Below are 20934 nucleotides of genomic sequence, written 5' to 3' on the forward strand. Positions count from 1 at the left end.
AACTTTTTCTTTTTGTATTGATGTGACTTGTTTTTGCCTTACCAATAAAAAATGAACCCTGGAATAAACCCATGCTGCTTCAGTCATATTCACAGACCTCTCAAGCCATCCCATGTATAGTGTGATTTGTTTTAATTATTTTAAATCCTCACTCCCCACTCAGGTATTGTTCTTCTCTGCTGGCGGGCTCCAGCAGTTTAGGGTCTGGAAGAAGGCAAGAAGAGCTAAGAGGAGTCAGGATGCCAGCATGGACTGACTCAGAAACATGGAGTGGGTACTTGTGAGACTGAGGGAGCCTGGAGGCCAGCATGAGCTTTGATATTCTAGTAAAAGCCACAGATTTCTATTGTCCCCTCTGCCAGTGATAAGGGAAATGGCTCCTTCGGTAGAGGGGAACCCGCTTCACAAGTTCCTGAGAATGCTGCCTTTGTTTCACTGCCGGAATCTATGGAAATGTAATTTCCTTTGGACCTAACACTACCAAGCCTGCCCTCCTGCCTGTAATCCCTGGAACCATGGCAGGAGGACAGAACTGACAAGTTCTCTTCTGATACAGCAAGTGACCACCACATGTGGGCTATCACACACGCACACACACACACGTGTGCGCATGCATATACATGTAAAATAAAATTTAAAGTCCAAGTACATGATCCTTTAAAAATATTTTATTTCTTTTTGTTTTATGTGTGGTGTGTGCCTGCACGTATGTGTTGCCCCATTGTAGTTTCCAATGAACATGGGGGCTAGAACAGAGCATCACATTGGAAAGAACAAGTTAAATTTATAGGTTTCTTTATGAATTCTATACCCCATATTAAACTAAGTTCTCCCAGTACTTTTCCAGAAAGCAGAAGGACGAAAGGAGAAAGGAGAAAGGCAAAAGGCGAATTGATACAAGGCCCACCCTGTTGCAAAGGAATGCCAAAGGTCTCCACCCTGCTGCAAAAGAATGTCCAGAAATGCTGTATGAGATAGAGTTGCCTGGCAACTGGTGCAGATGTCCTGGGCAGGACTCACTGGACTTGGGCACCTAAGATGAAGCAATCATTTCAAATGTCAACCACCCTATAGCTCTTTCTCCCAATCCTAAGCTGCCAAGCTTGCACACCCATACACACACACACACACACACACACACACACACACACACACCAGCTTCCTGCGCTTTTTCCTTTAAAAACCCCAGGCTTTTGTCTCTTGGTGCTGTTCCTCCATGATTTGGAGGGCAGCCCCATCATGAGATGGCTTGAATAAACCTCTTTCGTTTAATTCAGTCTCCGAGTTCTCTTAATCTCTCTCACCAGAAGTTAGGCTCTTGCTGGGCCTAACAGCGGCCCTCGAAACTGCAGTTACAGGTGGTTGTGAGCTGCCATGTGGGTGGACTTAACCCAGGTCCTCTGCAGGAGCAACCGGTGCCCTTAACTACTGAGCCGTCTCTCCAGACCCTATAAGATGCAAGTTGTCTTATTTCTGGGTGTGAAATCAACCAAGCAAATAAACAACAAACTCATAGTGAGAGACCTTTCAGGAGAAATACCTCAATCCCACTTTCACACTATTGTAGAGTAGTTTGTGGTCTGGATGAGTTTCTGCCTCAGGAGTGAGTTCTCATGGGTTCCTGGGATCAAAACCTGTGGGCAGGTTTGGCAACATGTGCCTTCACCAGCTGAGCCATCCTGCCAGCTCTTCTGTTCTGATGACGCTAAGCCTCAGCACTTGCTAGAGTAAAAGACACACCCCTGCCTGAGCAGGTCAGGGAGCAAGACCAAGGCGACTGCCAGCTGTTAAGTGTCTTCCAGGTGGACCTCAGATCTGAAGGGTGGGTGGGACAATTATTTGGAAGCATGTTCACTTACCCAAAACTGCAGATCAGACAAGCAAGGCAAGGATGCAGACAGCCCTCTATTACACCTTTTCAAAACTGAGCCATCAAAGCTGCCTTTGATGCTCAGATCTGGAATGTCCCCCAACGCTCACGTGCTAAAGGCTTGATTCTCAGGTAGGAGGAGCAGACAGCGCCAACAGCAGGTGGGAACCATCAGGGAGAAACCTCTGAGTGCTTGCCCTTGACAGACATGGGATCCTTTCTCCTCTCCTTCTCCCTGTCTATGCATCCCTCCCTCCCTATCCCCAGGCCTCCTGTAGCTTTCCTGTACGACAGCCAGCTCGGAGGAGGAGGACAGCTAGGAGGAGGAGGACAGCTAAGAGGAGAAGGACACCTAGGAGGAGGAGGAGGAGGACAGCTAAGAGAAGGACACCTAGGAGGAGGAGGAGGACAGCTAGGAGGAGGAGGACAGCTAGGAGGAAGAGGACAGCTAGGAGGAGGACAGCTAGGAGGAAGAGGACAGCTAAGAGGAGGAGGACAGCTAGGAGGAGGAAGACAGCTAGGAGGAAGAGGACAGCTATGAGGAGGAGGACAGCTTGGAGGACAGCTAGGAGGAGGAGGAGCACAGCTAGGAGGCCAGCCCGCACACTGTTGGCGCCTCCATTTATGTGAGGAGTTGAGAGCTCAGCAATGTCAGCAGTGTTTGTGCTTTCATAATCATGTGACCCCACTCAATGAACAGCTCAGGGATCCAGGAATCAATGTGACGCTCGTGCAAGAGAACCAGAAACCTGTGGGTAGGTGTCAGCCGTACGTCAACAGGCTGCACATCCTTTCATCAAAAGGTCATGATAGCGCTAACCAGGATAATCTCTGAAAACTGAGCAGTGACCGGAAGGCTCAGAGCGAGGCAAGCCAATTCTGGCAGGGGAGACACATGGTCACGCAAGCGGTTTTTCCAGGGCGAGACTTATCCATTGTACTCTGCATGTGCGTTTCCTGAGATTTCCCCAGATACAGAAAACTCCATAATCTGTGGTAGAGAGGACTGTGCTCACGCTCACCCCTGGTTAAAAAGAAAAAACACAAACCCAGTTTTAATGAGGTTTTTGGGTGCGTTGTTTTTGGATTTGTTTGTTTTGAGTTTTGGTTTTTGAGGTTTTTTTGTTTGTTTGTTTTCTTTTTAGGGTCTGTTTGTTTGATTGATTGGTTAAGTTTTTTGTTATTTTTGTTTGTTTGGGGTTTGTTGTTATTGTTGGTGGTGGTGGTTGGTTTATAGCAACAGGATTTCTCTGTGTAGCCTTGGCTGTATTGGAATTGCTTTGTAGCTTTGTAGACTAGACCAGGCTGGCCTCGAACTCACAAAGATCCATCCGCCTGCCTCTGTCTCCCTGAGTGGGAATACAGGCACACACTGCTGCGCCCGAGTAAGGTAAAGACAGTGTTTTGTGTGTTGTGAGTGTAACTGAGACAGCGTTTCTCCTCATGAGTACAGTTGTTGCTCAGCTGAGTGAGCACAACCTCTCTCGCTCGTCCTGTCGGAAGTGTTAAGTATGAGCCGGGTGTGGCAACACACACCTTTAGTCCCAGCACTCGGGAGGAGACAGGGTTCCAGGACTGCCGGGCCACAGAGAAACCCCGTCTTGGAAAAATCAAATTTAAATATGGCCCTGGGTTCGTAGCTCAGTGATATGGTGCTGGCCTAGCTTGCCCAAGGCTGTTTACCCAACCCCAAGCCTCCCAAGACAAAACAAGCAAAAGCAGGAACATTGATAATGCCATATTTGTTTATTATATAAAAGGCAGTGTTCTGAAAAGTTTAAGCAAACAAACAAACAAAAGAATTTACCACACTTTAAGAACCACTGCCTTAAAAGGAGTCTTCCGTCAGGAAGTGTGTGGTGTGTAAATGGGTAAAAAGCCAGCAGAAGGGGATGCTGCCGTGTCAGGTGATTACATATTGCACATGTATTTCCGTTTGGGGTTAAATGAGAACTACTAGCGGCTGCAGCCGTCTGGGGCCACTGCAAAGGCCTGCCACCTGACTCCCAGGCCAGAGGCCGAGCAGTGGTCACAAGCATCAAGGCCCCCAGGGGAAGCGCGGAGCGCCTGTCCGCCGTCCAGGCTGTCTCACACCATCTTCCTCCTGTGACTTTTCCACTACTGTGGAACAGGCCCAGGAGGGGCAGCTGCCTCAGCCTGGAAAGCGGGAGCCCCGCTCTGCAGGCCACGGGGCATTACCAGCTGTGACGCCCTGCCAGCCCAGACCTGGGCACCTGCTTGGCGATTGGCTGACTTCTGCCGGGTGACCCACACAGGCTCCCGTCGAGGAGCAGACCGGAAAGCAGGCCTTTGGGAGCAGCCCAGAGGGCAGCCTTTAAGAAAGACCGCTTTGCCTGGCAAACTGCTGGGGCTGGGATGAGGGGGTGGGAAAGGCAGGAGACCTGCACCTCCAAAAAGCCTTGAGGTGTGAGTGTCAGGGCTGGTGTGCCCTCCGACTGTCGTCTGTCCTCTCGTGCCACTGCCCGAAGCTCCCAGGAGCACAGCCGGGGGTCAGAGGGTGGGTGCTGTGGGCGGGGAACGTGGCACGTGAAGAGAGAGGTGAGGCGCCATCGTTCCGTACACTCCTCAGACCTCAACCTTTGTCTTTCCCTCCCTGTAAGCCGCTGGCACACCTCCCACACCCTCCAGGCAGCACATCGTCCTTGAGTGCCCTGACTGGCGCAGTGTGGGCGCACTGAGCGCTGGCGGAAGGAAGGTGGCCAAGGGTCCGGCCTGCTGGTCCCAGCCTCCTCCGCCGGAGCCGTGCAGAGCCTGCCTAGCCCTGTGCAAGCCTGCCCGCGGGCACCTTCGCCAGGAGACCACAGGGCGCCCATGGCGCCCGGGTAGCCTGTGCCCACCGTGCCACAGTGCAGCACACTCGAGCCGCTCCCCCGTAGCGAGCTGCTCCCCGTAGGTCCGAAGTCAGAGCCCACCAACTCTCGCTTGCACCGTCCCTGTGGGTGACACGCTGCAGCCTGCAGACACGCGGTGCCACGCAGAAGGAACAGCTCGGGAAGGCGTCCATGAAATCCCGCAACATGCAAAGCACTAAAGGCTGCTGCTCCACACTCCCGGAGGAAAGCCACACTTCCGCCGGCCACGCAAGCTTCCAGGGGCACACCGGACAGCCACCGCGCCACACAGCCTCCACCTGGACAGGCACACGCAACCTCGGCATTCACATGAGTGCACCCTGGGTATGCTCACAGACTCACAGGCGCGATGACGGGCTCATGCGTGTGTGTGCGTGCGCGCGCGCGCACACACACAGACACACACACACACACATGCGCGCGCATTCAGGAACACCCTGATTCTGAGAATCTGTGCAATCCCACCATGTACACACACAAGCCCACGCGCATTTACAAACACACCATACTCATGTATATACAATACACATCCGTATTCACAAATGCGCTCACACACCTATGGGCATACACCCGCGCACACTGATCTGAGAGCATGCTCCTCTGTGCACCCACACTCATCCTTCCGCTCGCTAATGGCTCTCGGGAAGCGCAGAGGCCCTCGTCTCTGCTGACAAGGTGTGTGTGTGTGCTCCTGGGGGGGGGGGGGGGACTCCACCCTGGCACGTCCACAAGTCAAGTGAAGAGCAACAGGACAGCAGTCAGCACAAACACGGCGGGAGGGGAGCAGGGCAGGGCCCATCACAGCCACAGGTGGGAGGCCAAGTGCACGCTGCTTCCCACGCCGGAAGCGGACGCTCCTCCTCGGGCAGAAGAACTGGCCTGAAGGTCACTGTGTCCCCTCGAGGACCATGGCTACTCAGCCGCCTCCTGCAGCTCCCTGAGGGTGGCCTGCAGCAGCCACCGCAGCCTGGGGAGCACTCGGGGCGACGGCCGGGCCCCCCCGGAGCTGGCCCCGGGGCGCGCACACTCCTCGGTGGCCTGCTGCAGCTGCAGCCGGAGCTGGGGGGACACTGCGGGGCTCCCGGGGGAGAACCAGTGCCGGAATATCTTCTCACAGATGACCTGAGGGGAAGGTGACAGGTCAGTGCAGCAAAGCAGGTCACCCTCAGCCGCACCAGCACCGGGAGCAGCACATGCCCGAGGAGCTGTTCACAGGCACTCACACAGCGTTTGCTTCCCGGCTTCAAGGTCTCCAGACTCATGAGGAGCACTGCCCCAGAGTGCCCAGACAACAGCACCCGGCTTTCCTCAGGCCTTCTGTCAGCCTCACTCACCAACTCCTTCAGCGGCAAGGAGCACCTGTCACCTCCATCTCCGCTACTTGCAAAGATATTACTTTAAAAAGAATACTTCATTTAGTGCAATATACTGCATCACAAAGAAAGCTCATGCTCACTTCTGGAGCTGTATTCAAGGTCAGTAAAGAGTCAGGAACAGGGATGAGTGTGTCCACAACCGCTGCAAAGCCAGAACGTCACATCACTCCAAGGAAACATTCACCTAACTCCCTAGAGTGTCAACTGTTAATTAATAGCATTTTAAGGACTAGTCCCAACTGGCAAAAGCATATCATTGTTGAGTGTTAGTTAGCATAATTTAATTATGTCTTTAAGTGATGAGATAATTTCCTAAATTCTTCAGCCTTTTGGATTTGTCATCTGTGTCTCACTACACCTGTTCTACCAGTTTTCTTTGGTTCAAGGTTCCACTGGCTTTTCAGTGAATCTGTAAGAGTCGTGTGTGTGTGTGTGTGTGTGTGTGTGTGTGTGTGTGTGTGGTCAGAGGACAGCTTGCAAGAGTCAGTTCTCTCTACCATGTGAATTCCAGGAATTAAAACCTAGACGTTGGGCCTGGCAAGTGACTTTACTCACAGAGCCATTTTTGCCAGTTCTTGGTTTCTCTTAAAGCAGAGATGTCATCAGAGATGGCAGGGTCTGGGTGGAAATCATCTTGTCTGCATGGCTCAAGGGCCGGGGAACCACAGATCCATCCAGGGGTAGCTCCACACGGAAGGGGCTGAGACGGCGCCCCGAAAGCCCATGTCACGGATGGGCCTTCTTGAAGTGGAGATACCTGGAGATCCTGGCACTCGACCCGCAGTCTGTGTAGATGCTGTGCTGACAGCCTGGCTTTTGCCTTGCTGGGTGAGCTCCACCAGCTTGACACCTCTGTTGCTGGGTCTCTCCTTCAGGGTAGGAAAGCCCCAGGTGTGCCTTCCTGAGCACCTGCTTAATCTGCTGTGCTTCAGCTCAGGACTCCCATCAGCCCCAGGTGTAAAGCTCCTTGGGAGGATGGACTAGGGGCAGTTGTGGGTGGGGAGGGCTGGATGACAGAATTAGAGTCTCTAGGGCACGGGGACAGGAGAGAGAGTGACCGTGGCAGGCGGCAGTGAGCCAAGCAGCGTGGGCATCCTCCAGGCTGCCCTCGGTGGCTGGGCACCCGGAGGCCCATGGTCACACCCATCAGCCTGGAAGGATCAGGTGAGGTTGGTGGGGACTATGATGTGGAGAAAAGGAATGGGAGAGAAACTCGGCCTGGGATTGGAGTCTCCCTACCTGCCAATGCACTGGCGCTGATGAGCCAGAGGCAAGTCCTGCTCACCTCCTCAGGCCTGACCTCCTGGACCCACACCCTCACCCTCCCTGTGAGCCCCTGCCGCCGGCCCTGCCTATGGTGGCCAGCCTCCCCTGCTGGCCCCTCTCTCAGGACTACCTTGACCTCTCGGGTGGGCTCCTGTGTACTCAGCCTCAGTGGACCCAACTCTGGCTTGCATCCTTTCTCCCTGTGTGAGAACGGACAGGGAGGCCAACACTGGCCAGAAGAATGGCTCTGCTTAGGTGTGAGGCGGTTTGGCTGAGAACAAGCCTCTCCACGGATCACCGGATCACCGGGGCCGATCAGCTGGCTAGGCGAGTGTTGCCTTCCTATCCCAGCACCCTGAGTGCCGCCTGCTCAACTTCCCCGGGGAGCAGGAAGCGCATTCTGCAGCTTCTACGGGCACGCAGTAGCTGCAGTCCCCTGCTAGACCCCCCAAACAAGCTCTCCAGCAGCCTCAAGAGGAGCTGCAGGGGAGAGAGCAGCCTCGTGGGCCGTGCGCCACCTGCAACCTTCAGCCCCTCCCGCTGCTCACCTGCAGGTTGCTGTTGACACGCTGGGCTCCGCACTTGTTCACCCGCAAGTCACACTTGGAGAAACAGTCAAAGAAATTGCAGTCTTCGTCCCCTGTGCAGTTTTGCTCAAGGATTTCCCGCATTTTAGGCTCAAAAAAGGCCATGTCTACGTCGATGGCTACCACCTGAAATCAAAAAAGCACACAGCAACATGGCAGCCCGGCAATATGGAATCACGGCGTGACCCCTGCAGGGGGCCTGCGGTTCCTTCTGTCCTGGTGTCCATGTGTCACAGTGACTGTGGAGGTGCTGACCACAGGACTGTGACCAGAGTCCACCTGTCAGGAGGAAATGCCCAGGCCATGACCTTGTTTCCCCAGAGTGTGTACAAGTGCTTCCTTTACACAAGCTGCTACCGTAGATCATCAACTAAAGTCTTACTGTAAAAAAAAAAAAAAAAAATCCTTTGATGTCACTAAGTCTAGCCAAGGCTCTGGGACTGTGGCCAACCATATCACTTTCATCTTGGACTTTAAGAGTATATTATGTACAACAACTTAGAATGAATTTTCTTTTTGTTGTTTTCATAACCTTTGTTTTTATTTGTGCTTATGCGCATGTGTGTGCATGTGTGCCACAAGTGTGCAAGTGCCTGTGAGGCTGGAAGAGGAGGCTGGCTCTCCTGCTGCTGGTTACAGGCGGTTGTGAGCCACCGACCTCAGTTCTGGGAACCAACTTCCGGTCCCCCCAGAAGGGCATCTGGCACCCCTACACACTGAGCCGTCCCTCCAGCCCCTCCTCCTGTTTCTTCTTTGACCATCTATGATGTTTGTCCACATAAATAAGCAGCGAAGCTTCTCCAGAGGACACCGATACTTGAGAATGGAATGCTGAAGTGTCGTCATGGTGCTGGTGAAATGGACATCCATATGAAGAGGCCTGGGGAAGGGAAGCTTTTAAAGTCAAAAAGCCCTGGAGAGTGCTCAGTCGTAAAGTGGGTACGAGGACCCGAGTTCCATCCCCAGAAGTCATGTTATAAGAAAGAGAAAGAAAGCGTTGTAAGTCCAGAGCTGAGGGAGCAAAACCAAATCAATCCCTTGGGCTTAGTGGCTAACTACCCCAAGCTACTTGATGAGGGTCAGGCTAGCAGGAAATCCTGCCTAAACTGATGATGATGATGATGGCGGTGGTGGTGGTGACGATGGTGATAGATAACACTGCCTTACACACATGAACACACACACATACATAAAGGGAGTAAAGAGAGTAAAGGGAGTAGCATCAGAGCCTTTGAAACAGTAGTCCTTGGTCACGATGATTAACCACAGCATGGCTTCTAGCCAAGGATAGATGAACAGAAGTGGGACAGACATCCTGTGTCCCTGCAGAAGTGTTTTGTCTGAGACAGTAATGGCTTCTGTGAGAGCTGTAGCTGTGACAGGTCCACGTGACACTCACTATCAGGCACAGCTCCGTCCTCCACCTCCTGCTAGTCCATGCCTGTCATGAGAATTCCATTTGACTCTGCTAAGTTCCACACTTCTGCACAGCTCTCAGGGTGAGGATTACAAACGCTGTGAGAGACAGATGATTGAGCCACAAGACTATGGGAAGTCACAGGCTGCTCTGTTTATGACCCATCTGGAATCCATGTCAACTACCCAACCAGATGGGGCCACAGGCAAATGGCACTGTGGCACTGACATTAGGATCAGCATGTATGAGCCCCGACCCAAGAGCATCAGCCGCTAATTCCATCATCACAGTAAGAACTTGGGGACTGCTGAAATTTCAGATTTATCTTTCTGGCTTCCAACCAAACAGGCTTCAAAACCAGAAGAAGAATAACTTATAAATTATGCAGGTTTTCCTTCACCACCTGGGAAAAAAAAAAAAAAAAAAAGAGCTCAAATCTGCAAGAATCTGGAGTCTGCCCAAGTCCAACAGCTGATAGCTTGGAGATAAGAAGTCATTTCAAAATGTGACATCTTTGATGGAGCTGGCATCCCACAAGCCCTCCAGGCCGTTGTGAAATGTCAGCACACACACACACACACACACCCGCCCCAAACAAACCCTATAGCATCTCAGAGGGCTCATTGGCTGGTGTCATCTGGCTTCAGAAGGCGTGTTTGCTGACTTCTATTTTTGTTTTCTCCTTTTCATGCAGGGTTGACGCTGAGAGGCGCTGGCCTCTTGGGGATTATCAGTAAAACAGCAGCAGAGACATAAATTATCTTCAGACTTGTAGAACAATGAAAATAAAGTACGGAGAGCCTTTCCCTCTTTCATGATCTTTGCCTAATAATGAACTCAAGGCAAACTGTTCGTTGTTGTCTACTTGTTTCGGGAAGTTAAGTTTTTTATTTTTTATAATATCTTTATTTAGTCTCTGACAGTTTCATACAGATGCACTATGTCTCTTGATCATATCTACCCCAATTTCTCCCTTTCTACATTCCAACACGCAGCCTCTCAAATGTCCTCTTCCCACTTTGCGCCCCTCCTTTTGTTGCTATTTTGGGGGAAGTAGTGGGGACTGGAAGGGGGCATCACAAAGGCCCAGTAAGCGTAGCGTTCTACAGTGAGCCACCCCCGTCCTCATTAAAGTGGGTGGGCGGGCTTTTCTCATTTTGTGTTGTTTCATTTTGTTGTTGTTGTTTGTTTTTGGAGACAGGGTTTCTCTGTTTTAGCCCTTGCTGTCCTGGAACTTACTCAGTAGTCCAGGCAGGCCTCGAACTCACAGACATCCCTCTGCTTCTGCCTCCCAAGTGCTAGGAGTAAAGGTGTTAGCCACTATTGCACAGCAAAAGTGAGTGTTTTGATGTCTTTTTTTTTTTTTTTTCTTTTGAAATGCTGAGGATAGAGCCGGGCTGTGTGCATGTCAGGTAGGACTCTACCACTGAGCTATATCCCAAGCCTACACATTCTCCCCATCTTTGCTGTCTTGTTATTTGGTCAAAACTAATTAGTGACAAGAAGTAATCTTGTCACTTGTCTTGGTTAAAACACTAAAAGCTAATGAGAACTGAAGCTGGAGAGGTGGCAGTTAATCATTGTTGCTGTCTCAGAGCACCCAGGTTTGGTTCTTAGCACCCACATAGTGGCTCACAACCAACCATAACCCCATCTCCAGGGGACCTGATGCTCCCTCTGGCCTTTGTGGACACCAGGCGCACTCATGGCTCACAGACATACATGCAGACAAAACACTCATATACATAAAAAATAAAATATCTTAAGCCCAGTGGTAGTGGGCTTTAATCCCAGCCTTCAGGAGACAGAAGCAGGCGGATCTCTGAGTTCAAAGCCAACCTGGTCTACAGAGTGAGTTCCAGGACAGCCAGAGCTACACAGAAAAATCCTGTTTTAAACTTCCAAAATAGATTTTAAGTGACACAGAGACATAACATCAGGCAAAACAACCATACACATAAAATATTGAAATCATTTTTAATTTTTTAAGTTAATGAGAGCTATGCTAACAAACCTTTACTGTCTTCATGGTTTATCTTTAGGGTGAGGACCATTTTCTCGCTAATTCCCAGCACTCTCACCAGCCTCTGTGCCCCTCCTCAGCCCCTTCTGTGACACTGTTCTGCTCATCTCCCTGTGAGAGATTTATTTTTTAATTTATGCTGTGTAGCCTAGAATGAATTGCTGCTCCTATATGCCTAAAATAAGAACAGCAACAAATCAAACAGGAAAACCTTCCTGATATTTCTTAGCATTGGGAGAATCACAGAATTCATCCTACACAAAATGAGGTAAGCAGCGGCCTCCACTTCAACCTCATCTGGCACCAGAGGGTCGTCATTGCTTTTGACCCCCTCCTCTCCGTTGACTGAGTTGTTCCTGGTCCTCCTGTACTTCCTTCTCTCTCTCTCTCTCTCTCTCTCTCTCTCTCTCTCTCTCTCTCTCTCTCTCAGGAAGCATCTCAGCTGCTTGAAAGGTGCGCTTGTGTAGTTTGGGGTCACTTTCTTTCCTAGATGTTTAGTATGTACTGCATAAACCCTGAAGGCCTTCACTGGAAGACTTGAAATCTTCTTGTTCCTCTTCTATAAACTCCTCCCCCGAATCAGGGCAGGGGTTGTCCAGGGCTCAAAAATTCAGCCCACCTTCTGGAAGCAGGAGTGCAGGTTCCCAAACTTGAGCACAGAGCAAAGGCACAATGAGCGTACCTTGTCTGTTAGTCTGTGTGTTTTTGAGACAAGATCTTACCATACCATGTAGCCCAGGCTGGCCTTGAACTCAGCACTCTCCTGCTTGGTCTTTCTGAGTATTGGATTGGATCAGTGTTGGTGCCTTGGCCCTCTCTAGAGTCTCAGGTTCAGTAGGTCTGAGGTGCAGTGTGAGAATTTACAGGGCTGGGCTGGTGAGATGGATGAGCAGGTAAAGGCACTTGCCACCAAACCTGAGGACCTGAATTCAGCCTACATGGCATTAAGGGCAGGACTGACTTCCACAAATTGACATTTAACCTCTCTTCATATGCTGTGACATTCATGACACACGATAGATAGATAGATAGATAGATAGATAGATAGATAGATAGATAGATAGATAGATAGATAGATGTGACAAAAATAGGATTTGCATTGCTACCAGGTTCTCTGATGATAAGATAAGGAAAACCACTAAGATGTCCTCAGGGGCCCCAGAACATTCTGGGACTCACCAGAACTACCCCACAGGTCCATCTTGTCCAATTAAAAGCTACCCCTGAATCTTCAGACCCTCCAGAGCAGGCATGGCCTGGGCATTAGAAGGACACAGTGAGAGCAAGGACAAAAACCTGATTACATACAACTCTGGAGGCAAATGTTGTCCCCTGGATTTCAGGCTGCTTTTAAAGAGTCAATCCTGCGCAGCCTACCATGAAATGCCATGGCCCAGCAATAACTTATTTGGTCTCTCAATGTCCTAACCGGGAAGAAGAGCCTTAGTCCATGGGCCAATCCCCACAATAAGCAATCCAGTTTGAGTAGCACTTGCAGCATAACAACAAAGTTGCTGCAAGAGTGACTAACCAAAGCACAGCCCTCCCCACTGCCCACCCTGTGCCCATGACATCATCACAGGCCCCATGACATCACAGGTCCCATCACCACTTCCTGCTGGGTGGCTGGGTGGCACAGCACCTGGCCATGGAGGCGCTGAGACCAAGGTTGGGAGACTCAGCAGAACCTGACACTTACTACTTTTAGCCAAGAGGGGAAAGTGTCTGATACTATCTAATAAAACGTGCAAATGCCTCTTGTCACCCCTAGCCCGCCACAGTTATCTCTGCTGCAGCTGTGTAGCCCCCGTGCTGGGGGAAAAGGCACCCCCCGTGTGCAAGGGCCGCGGGGCCAGACCTTTACCATCCCTGAGGGCCTCTCCGGCTGGCAGACACTAGAGCTCCATGCGTGTGTGCAGAGGTCTCATTGCTCCTCCCCAGAGGAGTGCCGCTGGCTGCCACTGAGTGTTCCCAGCACTCTGGTGCTGCGCTCGCAGAGCTGGCCTGGAAGAACAGCCCTGGAGCTCTTACCACACCATCCCTGTCAGGGAATCCATCCCCTGCACCCACACAGACCCCGGACCAGCACTACCGAGGCATCAGAGCTGCCCTCAAGGAAGTGGGCACCTCCTGAGCTCCCTGCTGCACTCTGCCTCCCGAGGGCTCCTTCACTGGACTTGACGGAGCAGCAGATGCAGCTATTTATAGCCTCTTGTTGACCTGGCGGGGAAGTGGTCTAGAACGGGAGTGACCGGGGAGCCACAAAGCTGCCCAAGGTTACTTCCTTCTGGAGGCCGAGACCTCACTCCCTCCCACAGACCAGACTCTTCTCCCTGCCAAAAGCATGGCAGCCTGCTCACTCACCGTGAAGTCCCCCCTGATGGCAAAGTTCTCGGGCTTGATATCACAGAGGTGGAGGCGGTGGGCAAAGTCGCTGTCAAAATGGCTCACCATGTCCAAGAAGCTGAGGGCTATGTGGCTGATAGCCTGTGCCTGGCCAGCGTCAGCCAGTGGGAAGAGTGCCCTGTGGTGAGGGCTACCGGCTGCCAAGTGCTCCACAGCGTAGAAGTGGCCACAGGATCCCAGCACGGGCAGGATGTGGCGGCTCAGGTCCGGCAGTAGGCTGAAGTACAAGTACTCCTCCTGCTGGAGCAGCGACCACGCGCTGGCCAGCTGCTGCCGCCAGCGGGGGCCCTGCCTGGCAGGCCACAGCGGGGCTATGCTGTTGTTGGGCAGCTCCAGGCCCAGCGTGCTCTTGACCTCCCCAGCCACCATCAGGAGCAGCTCAGCCTCAGGGATACCCGGGTCACCCGGCCCTGCCTCCTCCTCCGGCAGACTGAGGGCTGGGAAGCTGGTGAAGGCCTCCTTCTTGGATTTAAGGACCACAGTCCGGCCTCGCCACTGGGCCTGCAGCACCTTCTTGCCATGCTCGTAATACAGGCAGCGCTGGTACAGCAGCTCCCCGGCCACGCACAGGTCCTCGCAAAGGGCGCCCGTGAGCCAGCCGCCGCGGTAGTCCCGGCACTGGAAGGAAAGGGAACAGTGGGTCACAACAGGGCAGGGGTAGAGGCCAAGGAGAAGCACACATCGGCACCTGCAGGAGGATTCATAACGAGCCGAGGAGAGAAACAGTCCAGATGAGAGAGGTGGGCTCTCCTGGACCTGTGAGCTGCCCGGCCAACGCTCCAGCCGGAAACAGTAGTTAAATGGTGTGCACAGAGCACAGACTATCCCGCTTGTCATCGCTTCGCAACACAGCATAGCTGCATTGCACCCTGCGGCCGTGAGTATCGTGAGTATCGTAAGAAATGCAGAAGTGATTCTCAGCATGGAAAAGAGGTGTGTAGCTACCCAGGTCTAGGCTGTGGTGGGGGTAACTGAGCCCCTTGGGTTGATTTTTTGGTATCCAGGGAGAGACAGGTTCAGACAGACAGCCCTCATGGTAAGATTCTCATGATTATGTCACTCAGTCGAGCTGAGGACGTGGCCTTCTAAATCAGACATCTAGAGTTCAAGAGCGTCTCCTTGAGGAGGGGGCTGAGGAAGGCTGAGAAAAGCTGAGCCCTGGAAGAGCAGATCCAGGTCACGACCCTCACACGAGGCTCATCCATGGGTTAACATGCCCATGCCAGAGCAGCTGGGTTGGGTGAGGCCTCGTCTACTCTTCGGGCGGACCACGGCGCTATCCTTCCTACAAACACACGCCTGTGTTCGCCTTCACACCTGAGGTGGCGTGCTCTCCGTGCTCCCACTCCTCCAGCGCCCACGATGTCAGATAGCATGGCTCCTGCTCCTGGAGCAGACAGGGGCAGGGAGGGCCTGGTGACGCTCTGGATGCGTGGGGACGGTTTGCGGCTGCTTCTGCAGTGAGGCCTGGGGTGGGGAGTCTCTCCCACACATCCCGGGGCTCCAGGATGGCACCACTTGGGGGACATGGGAACCTGATTAGCCTCCCATCGCTTCCTAGGAAGACTATTCTGTCAGTCCTCAAGAAAGAGGAAGGAGCACAAAGGGGCAGGGAGTGAAGGGAGAAGAGTCATAACTCTGTTCAGTGTCTTTTCACCTGCTTTGCTTCTCTAAAATGCCCGGATGACCAGCGCAGACACTCTGACTGAATCTCCTGTCTGAGAGCTGCAAGCTGGGGGCCTGACCACTCTCTCCCTGCTGGGCTGCAGCGCCCCAGCATGCCGCCTGGTTGGGGCCGCCTCCTCCTCCTCTATCTAACCTGTTCTGCCGCCTTCACAGTGTACAGCCCAGCGAGAAGCACGTGTGCAAAGAACAAGATGGCCTTTGAGCCACAATCAGACATGTCAGCATGTTGTTCTCAAAGACAGGAGCTTGTTTCGCGTTAGTCAGCTTTACTGCCCCTGAGATGATTATAAGATGTGCCTTGAAATCAAGAAAATAAACTCCGAGTGCCCACACACAAATAATTTCCAAACCAAAAGCTGTCTGGAAACCACAGACTTTCATGACTCATTTGGCCACAGTGGCATCAGGCTGAAATGACGGGGCGTTTACGGTCCCTGCTGGGCTCTGACTGCGTGCATCTAAGAAACTCCTGATGCCTGGCACTGCCCCGTGCCCTACATGCAAAACATAGCTGTACACACCATGCCTCACAGCCCCTGCACCATGCAAAGGGTGTGAGTTCCAAACACAGAGCAGCTAACAAGAAACTGTGGACTTTCGTGACTACTGAAGACAGAGGTTCAAAACTCCTGTCAGCCAAGAGCCCGCCTGTGCTGAAGGCGGTGCCTGTACCATCCAGCCACTTTTACACTAACTCCACAGCTGCCTGAAGCCCCAAAGCCACAGGTCCGGGCTGCCCCTCCCGCAGGCTTCCTGCTGACGGAGCACACCTGCGTTGGTACCCTTTAGACCTCCGTGTAGCAGAGACGGAGGCTCTCACTAATCAAACACCACGCTCCAAGCCTTCTACGACAGGGTTCTGCAGGAAGAAAGCCTGGGGGGCTCAGCGGTGCACCCCGCTGCTCCTGCAGAGGACCTGGGTTCAGATTCTGGAGCACACATGGCACCTCACAGCCATCTGTGGCTTCGGTTCTGTGCTTTGGGGGAGTGTCTGACACCCCCTTCTGACTCAGACACCAGGCACACACGTGGTGCACACACACGAGTGTAGTGAACACTCATACACATGAAATAAAGAAGGATTTTAAATAGAAAGAAAGTGCTGTGCCTCATCTCCCCGCTAGAGAACGACGCCATAAGCTCAGAGTTCTGCTGCTGCCCCTGATGTTGATGATGATGGTGGTGGTGGAGGTGGTGATGGTGGTGAAGGTGGTGGTGGTAGTGGTAGAGGTGATGATGGTGGTGGTGATGGTGATGGTGGTGATGGTGGTGGAGGTGGTGGTGATGATGGTGATGGTGGTGATGGTGGTGGAGGTGGTGGTGATGATGGTGATGGTGATGGTGGTGGTGGTGGTGGAGGTGGTGGTGATGATGGTGGTGGTGATGGTGGTGGTGGAGGTGGTGATGGTTGTGGTGATGATGATGGTGGTGGTGATGATGATGGTGAGGAGGAGGAGGATGGTGGTGATGGTGGTAGTAGTGGAGGTGGTGGTGGTGATGATGGTAGTGATGGTGGTAGTGGTGATGATGGTGGTGATGGTGGTAGTGGTGATGATGGTGGTGATGGTGGTGGAGGTGGTGATGGTGGTGGTGGTGGTGGTGGTGGTGATGTTGGTGATGGTGGTGATGGTGGTGTTGGTGTTGATGGTGATGAGGAGGAGAATGGTGATGGTGGTGGTGGAAATGGTGGTATGGTGATGGTGATGGTGGTGGTGGAAATGGTGGTGATGGTGATGGTGATGGTGGTGGTGGAAATGGTGGTGATGGTGGTGGTAGAAATGGTGGTGATGGTGATGGTGATGGTGGTGGTGGAAATGGTGGTGATGGTGATGGTGATGGTGGTGGTGGAAATGGTGGTGATGGTGGTGGTGATGGTGGTGGTGGTGATGGTGGAAGTAGTGGAGGTGGTGATGGTGGTAGAGGTGGTGATGGTGGTGGTGGAGGTGGTGATGGTGATGGTGGTGGTGGTGGTGGTGGTGATGGTAGTGTTGGTGATGGTGGTGATGATGATGGTGATAAGGAGGAGAATGGTGATGGTGGTGGAAATGGTGGTGATGGTGGAGGTGGTGGTGGTGGTGTGGTGTGGAGGTGGTGGTGATGGTGGAGGTGATGGTGGTGGTGGTAGTGTGGTGTGGAGGTGGTGGTGATGGTGGAGGTGATGGTGGTGGTGGTGGTGTGGTGTGGAGGTGGTGGTGATGGTGGAGGTGATGGTGGTGGTGGTGGTGGTGGTGGTGATGTTGGTGATGGTGGTGATGGTGGAGGTGGTGGTGGTGGTGGTGTGGTGTGGAGGTGGTGGTGATGGTGGAGGTGATGGTGGTGGTGGTGTGGTGTGGAGGTGGTGGTGGTGATGGTGGAAGTAGTGGAGGTGGTGATGGTAGTGGAGGTGGTGATGGTGGTGGAGGTGGTGATGGTGGTGGTAGAGGTGGTGGTGATGATGGTGGTGATGGTGGTGGAGGTGGTGATGGTGGTGGTGGTGGTGGTGGTGGTGGTGGTGATGGTGGTGATGGTGGTGATGGTGGTGTTGGTGATGATGATGGTGATAAGGAGAAGAATGGTGATGGTGGTGGTGGAAATGGTGGTGATGGTGGAGGTGATGGTGGTGGTGGTGGTGTGGTGTGGAGGTCGTGGTGATGGTGGTGGTGGTGGTGGTGGTGGTGTGGTGTGGCGGTAGTGGTGGTTGTGGGGTGTATATACCTGTATATATGGAGGCCAGAGGTCAGCTGTGGGTCCCTTCCTTTATTGTTCTTTACTTTTTGAGACAGGGTCTGTCAATAAACCAGGAAGCCACTTTTTGGCTACACCAACAGGCCAGTGGTTCCGGGGTCTGCCTGTGTGCCCTACCCCACTGCTGGGATCACGGGTGTACAGCACCATGCCTGACTTTCAGCGAGGATCTGGACGTGGACCCGTGCTGGCACCATCAGCACTCTACTGACCGGCCGGACTTTGACCCGGAGGGAATGCTGACCTTTGACCTTAGCTCTGGGCCGTCTTTCCAGATGGCCTTGGGAAGGGAGGGTACTGAGACAGCCAGTGGGTGTCACAGAGCTGTATGCGCATACGCTATTCACTGTCTGAGTGTTTCCCTGCTCAATCCAAGTTCACAGCTTCACATGCCTACAATAAACCTGGTAAAAAAAAAAAAAAAAAAAAAAAGGCAGCACTGTCTTGCCTTCCTTTTAAATTAAACAGGAGAAACGGCGTGGTACCCAAAGTGGCTTGGACCCATTCCACGGCATTTCTCTGATGTCACTGCAGCAGTAATTTAATTGGAAATGCTCCTGCATGAAGCTCAGGGCAGAGCTGAAAAAGAAAGCGGCTGTGTGATCACCTGAGCTGGGGGCTGCGGACACTCACAGTGCTCAAAGGGGCACTCGAGGAGCCAGGCCCAGAGGAAGCCTTAGAAGAGGCCCTGGCTAGGCCCCAGCCACGGAGACACTCTTCCCTGGGTATGAGTTAGAAGCGTGTGGGGAAGGGGAGCTGGCTCTCCTCATCACTGCACCAACCATGGGTTATACTGCAGATGCAGGAGCTGGTGAGTCCCATCAAGATTGCTCTAGAACAAGGCCCTGTCCCCACCTGGACACAAACAAGTTAACACTGACAGTGTTCCGAGTGTAACCCTTGTGAGTGAGTGCGCTCGGGGCCACCTCAGCGGGCAGCTCCCAGGCTCGCTTCACAGCTGGATGACAACCATGGGGGCTGCTGGCCCCAGAGCACAGCAGGAAGGGCAGCACAGCACAGTTCCTGTGGCCGGCTGGCTTGGCCGGCCTCTGCCCCTCATGGGCTGTGCGCCTTGCTTCTGAGAGTGTGCAGTAAGGACAACAGTCCAGAGTCACAGGTGATGTCACGAGGTCCAACACAGTCAGAGGCGCCGTCCCTGGCACCTGGCCCTGGGCAGCGAGAGCCCGTCTGCAGCTTCCCAGACCTGGTTATAGAGAGTGGGGTCAGGCTTCCCAGGCTGAGTGAGCTCAGCGTTGACGGCGGAGGGGCGAGTCAGCAGGCAGAGAAGAGGGGGGTTCTGCCAAGTTTTGACAAGGCACCAAGTGTCCAGAGAATCAGAAAGGGCACTTCCAGGTGGAGAGCAGCGGAAGCACGCTCTAAGGAAAATGCTATTCCAGGGTGTGGAGCACGGCTCAGTGGGCGAAGCTTGTCGCACAGTCATGAAGATCCGAAGATGCGTGAGCACTAGCTTGTGATCCCAGGGCTCCTTTGGGGAGACAGGAAGCAGAAACGGGGTACTCTGGTACACGTGGTGGTCAACAAGGAGACCCTGTTTTCAGGTTGTGCTCTGATCACCACACATGCTCTGTAGGATGCATTACACACACGCACACGTACACACACGTGTGCATGCAGAAGTCTAAAACTTTGCTACTTCAAATTTGGCACAGTGATTCACACCTGTAGTCCTAGCACTGGGGAAACTGAGCGGAGTGACGGCCGTCTATGAGACCAGTCTGTCTCAAACAGACCCTGCCTCCAAAGCAGTCACTCTCCTGTCTCCATCCACTCTTCCCATTGTGTCAAATTCACCGAAAACCTTCTCACCCGGGGGCATCCTACTCTCTCTGTCTCTGTCTCACACACATACACACTAAATAGCCGTGTGACCATTGTCTGTACTGGGTCCACCAACATATTGCTTTATATACAAATCTGTTTCAGCAGTGAAACAAATAAAAACTATTGAAATGTCCAGGAAATTCACCCCAGCAAATTTGGAAGGCAATTTCCAAAGAGGAGTCAGGAGACGCTTGAACCAATGGTATCGCCACTGAGTTTGCATCAGCCTAGGGGAGTGCGGGGCAGGGATCACACCAGCTGCATTCTGGGGACCATGCTGGCTTCCTGCTAGACAGCCTAGTGTCTGAAAGGGCAGGATGTGAAGGCCAGAGGCCTCCAAGCCTGCTGGCTACCACAACTTCTCAATGGCCCAAGAAAGAAATCCACAGTAGAAGTGTGCTCGCGAGCACACCCAGGTGCGTTTACTGCAGAGCATCTGCTGTTCCTTGTGTCAAGACGCAGGCTCTGCCCTCTCTCCCACCCGGCTGTCTTCTACAGGTGGAGAGCTCTCTCCCCTGTGGCTGGCTAAACCACGCTCTCTGAGCTAAGCATGCTGGTGCCTGCTGGGTGCAGAGAAAGACTTAGTCGGCAAATAAGACACCAGTAAGCTGAACATACAGACTACAAGCTTAAAGGGGGATCTGGAAACTCTAGATATGTGAGTGCTAATGGCTGGCTTACTGTATTAGCAGCATCTTCTAGTGTTTCAACAGAGGGGGCTTCAGTAGGTGTATGTTTAAAACTGGACTGTTTCTCTCCCTCCAGAATCTCCAGGATCACAGGTATGTGCTACCACGTGTGGTGTTTTAGTGGGTTCTGGGAGCAGAACTCGGATCCTGATACGTGTGAGGAAAGTGAATCACC

At 52.8% G+C, this 20934-nt stretch overlaps 1 protein-coding gene across 4 annotated transcripts in view; it reads right to left on the reverse strand.

Annotated features, from left to right (window-relative positions):
* The window catches only part of Dipk1c (divergent protein kinase domain 1C), a 52049-nt gene that overhangs the window by 26834 nt on the left and 4281 nt on the right, over positions 1-20934 (reverse strand). For 3 of the 4 annotated variants that reach the window (XM_060376977.1, XM_060376976.1, XM_060376978.1), the window contains exons 2-3: positions 13777-14436; positions 7934-8098 (exon numbers count right to left, since the gene is read on the reverse strand). In XM_060376977.1, the coding sequence (XP_060232960.1) occupies positions 7934-8098; positions 13777-14436 (825 nt within the window). Of the gene's footprint in view, positions 1-3799; positions 5866-7933; positions 8099-13776; positions 14437-20934 lie in introns of those variants that run through there. The other variant, XM_060376975.1, reaches the window with a different exon arrangement.

The sequence above is a fragment of the Meriones unguiculatus genome, chromosome 2, assembly GCF_030254825.1.
Source record: "Meriones unguiculatus strain TT.TT164.6M chromosome 2, Bangor_MerUng_6.1, whole genome shotgun sequence".
Lineage (NCBI taxonomy): Eukaryota > Metazoa > Chordata > Mammalia > Rodentia > Muridae > Meriones > Meriones unguiculatus.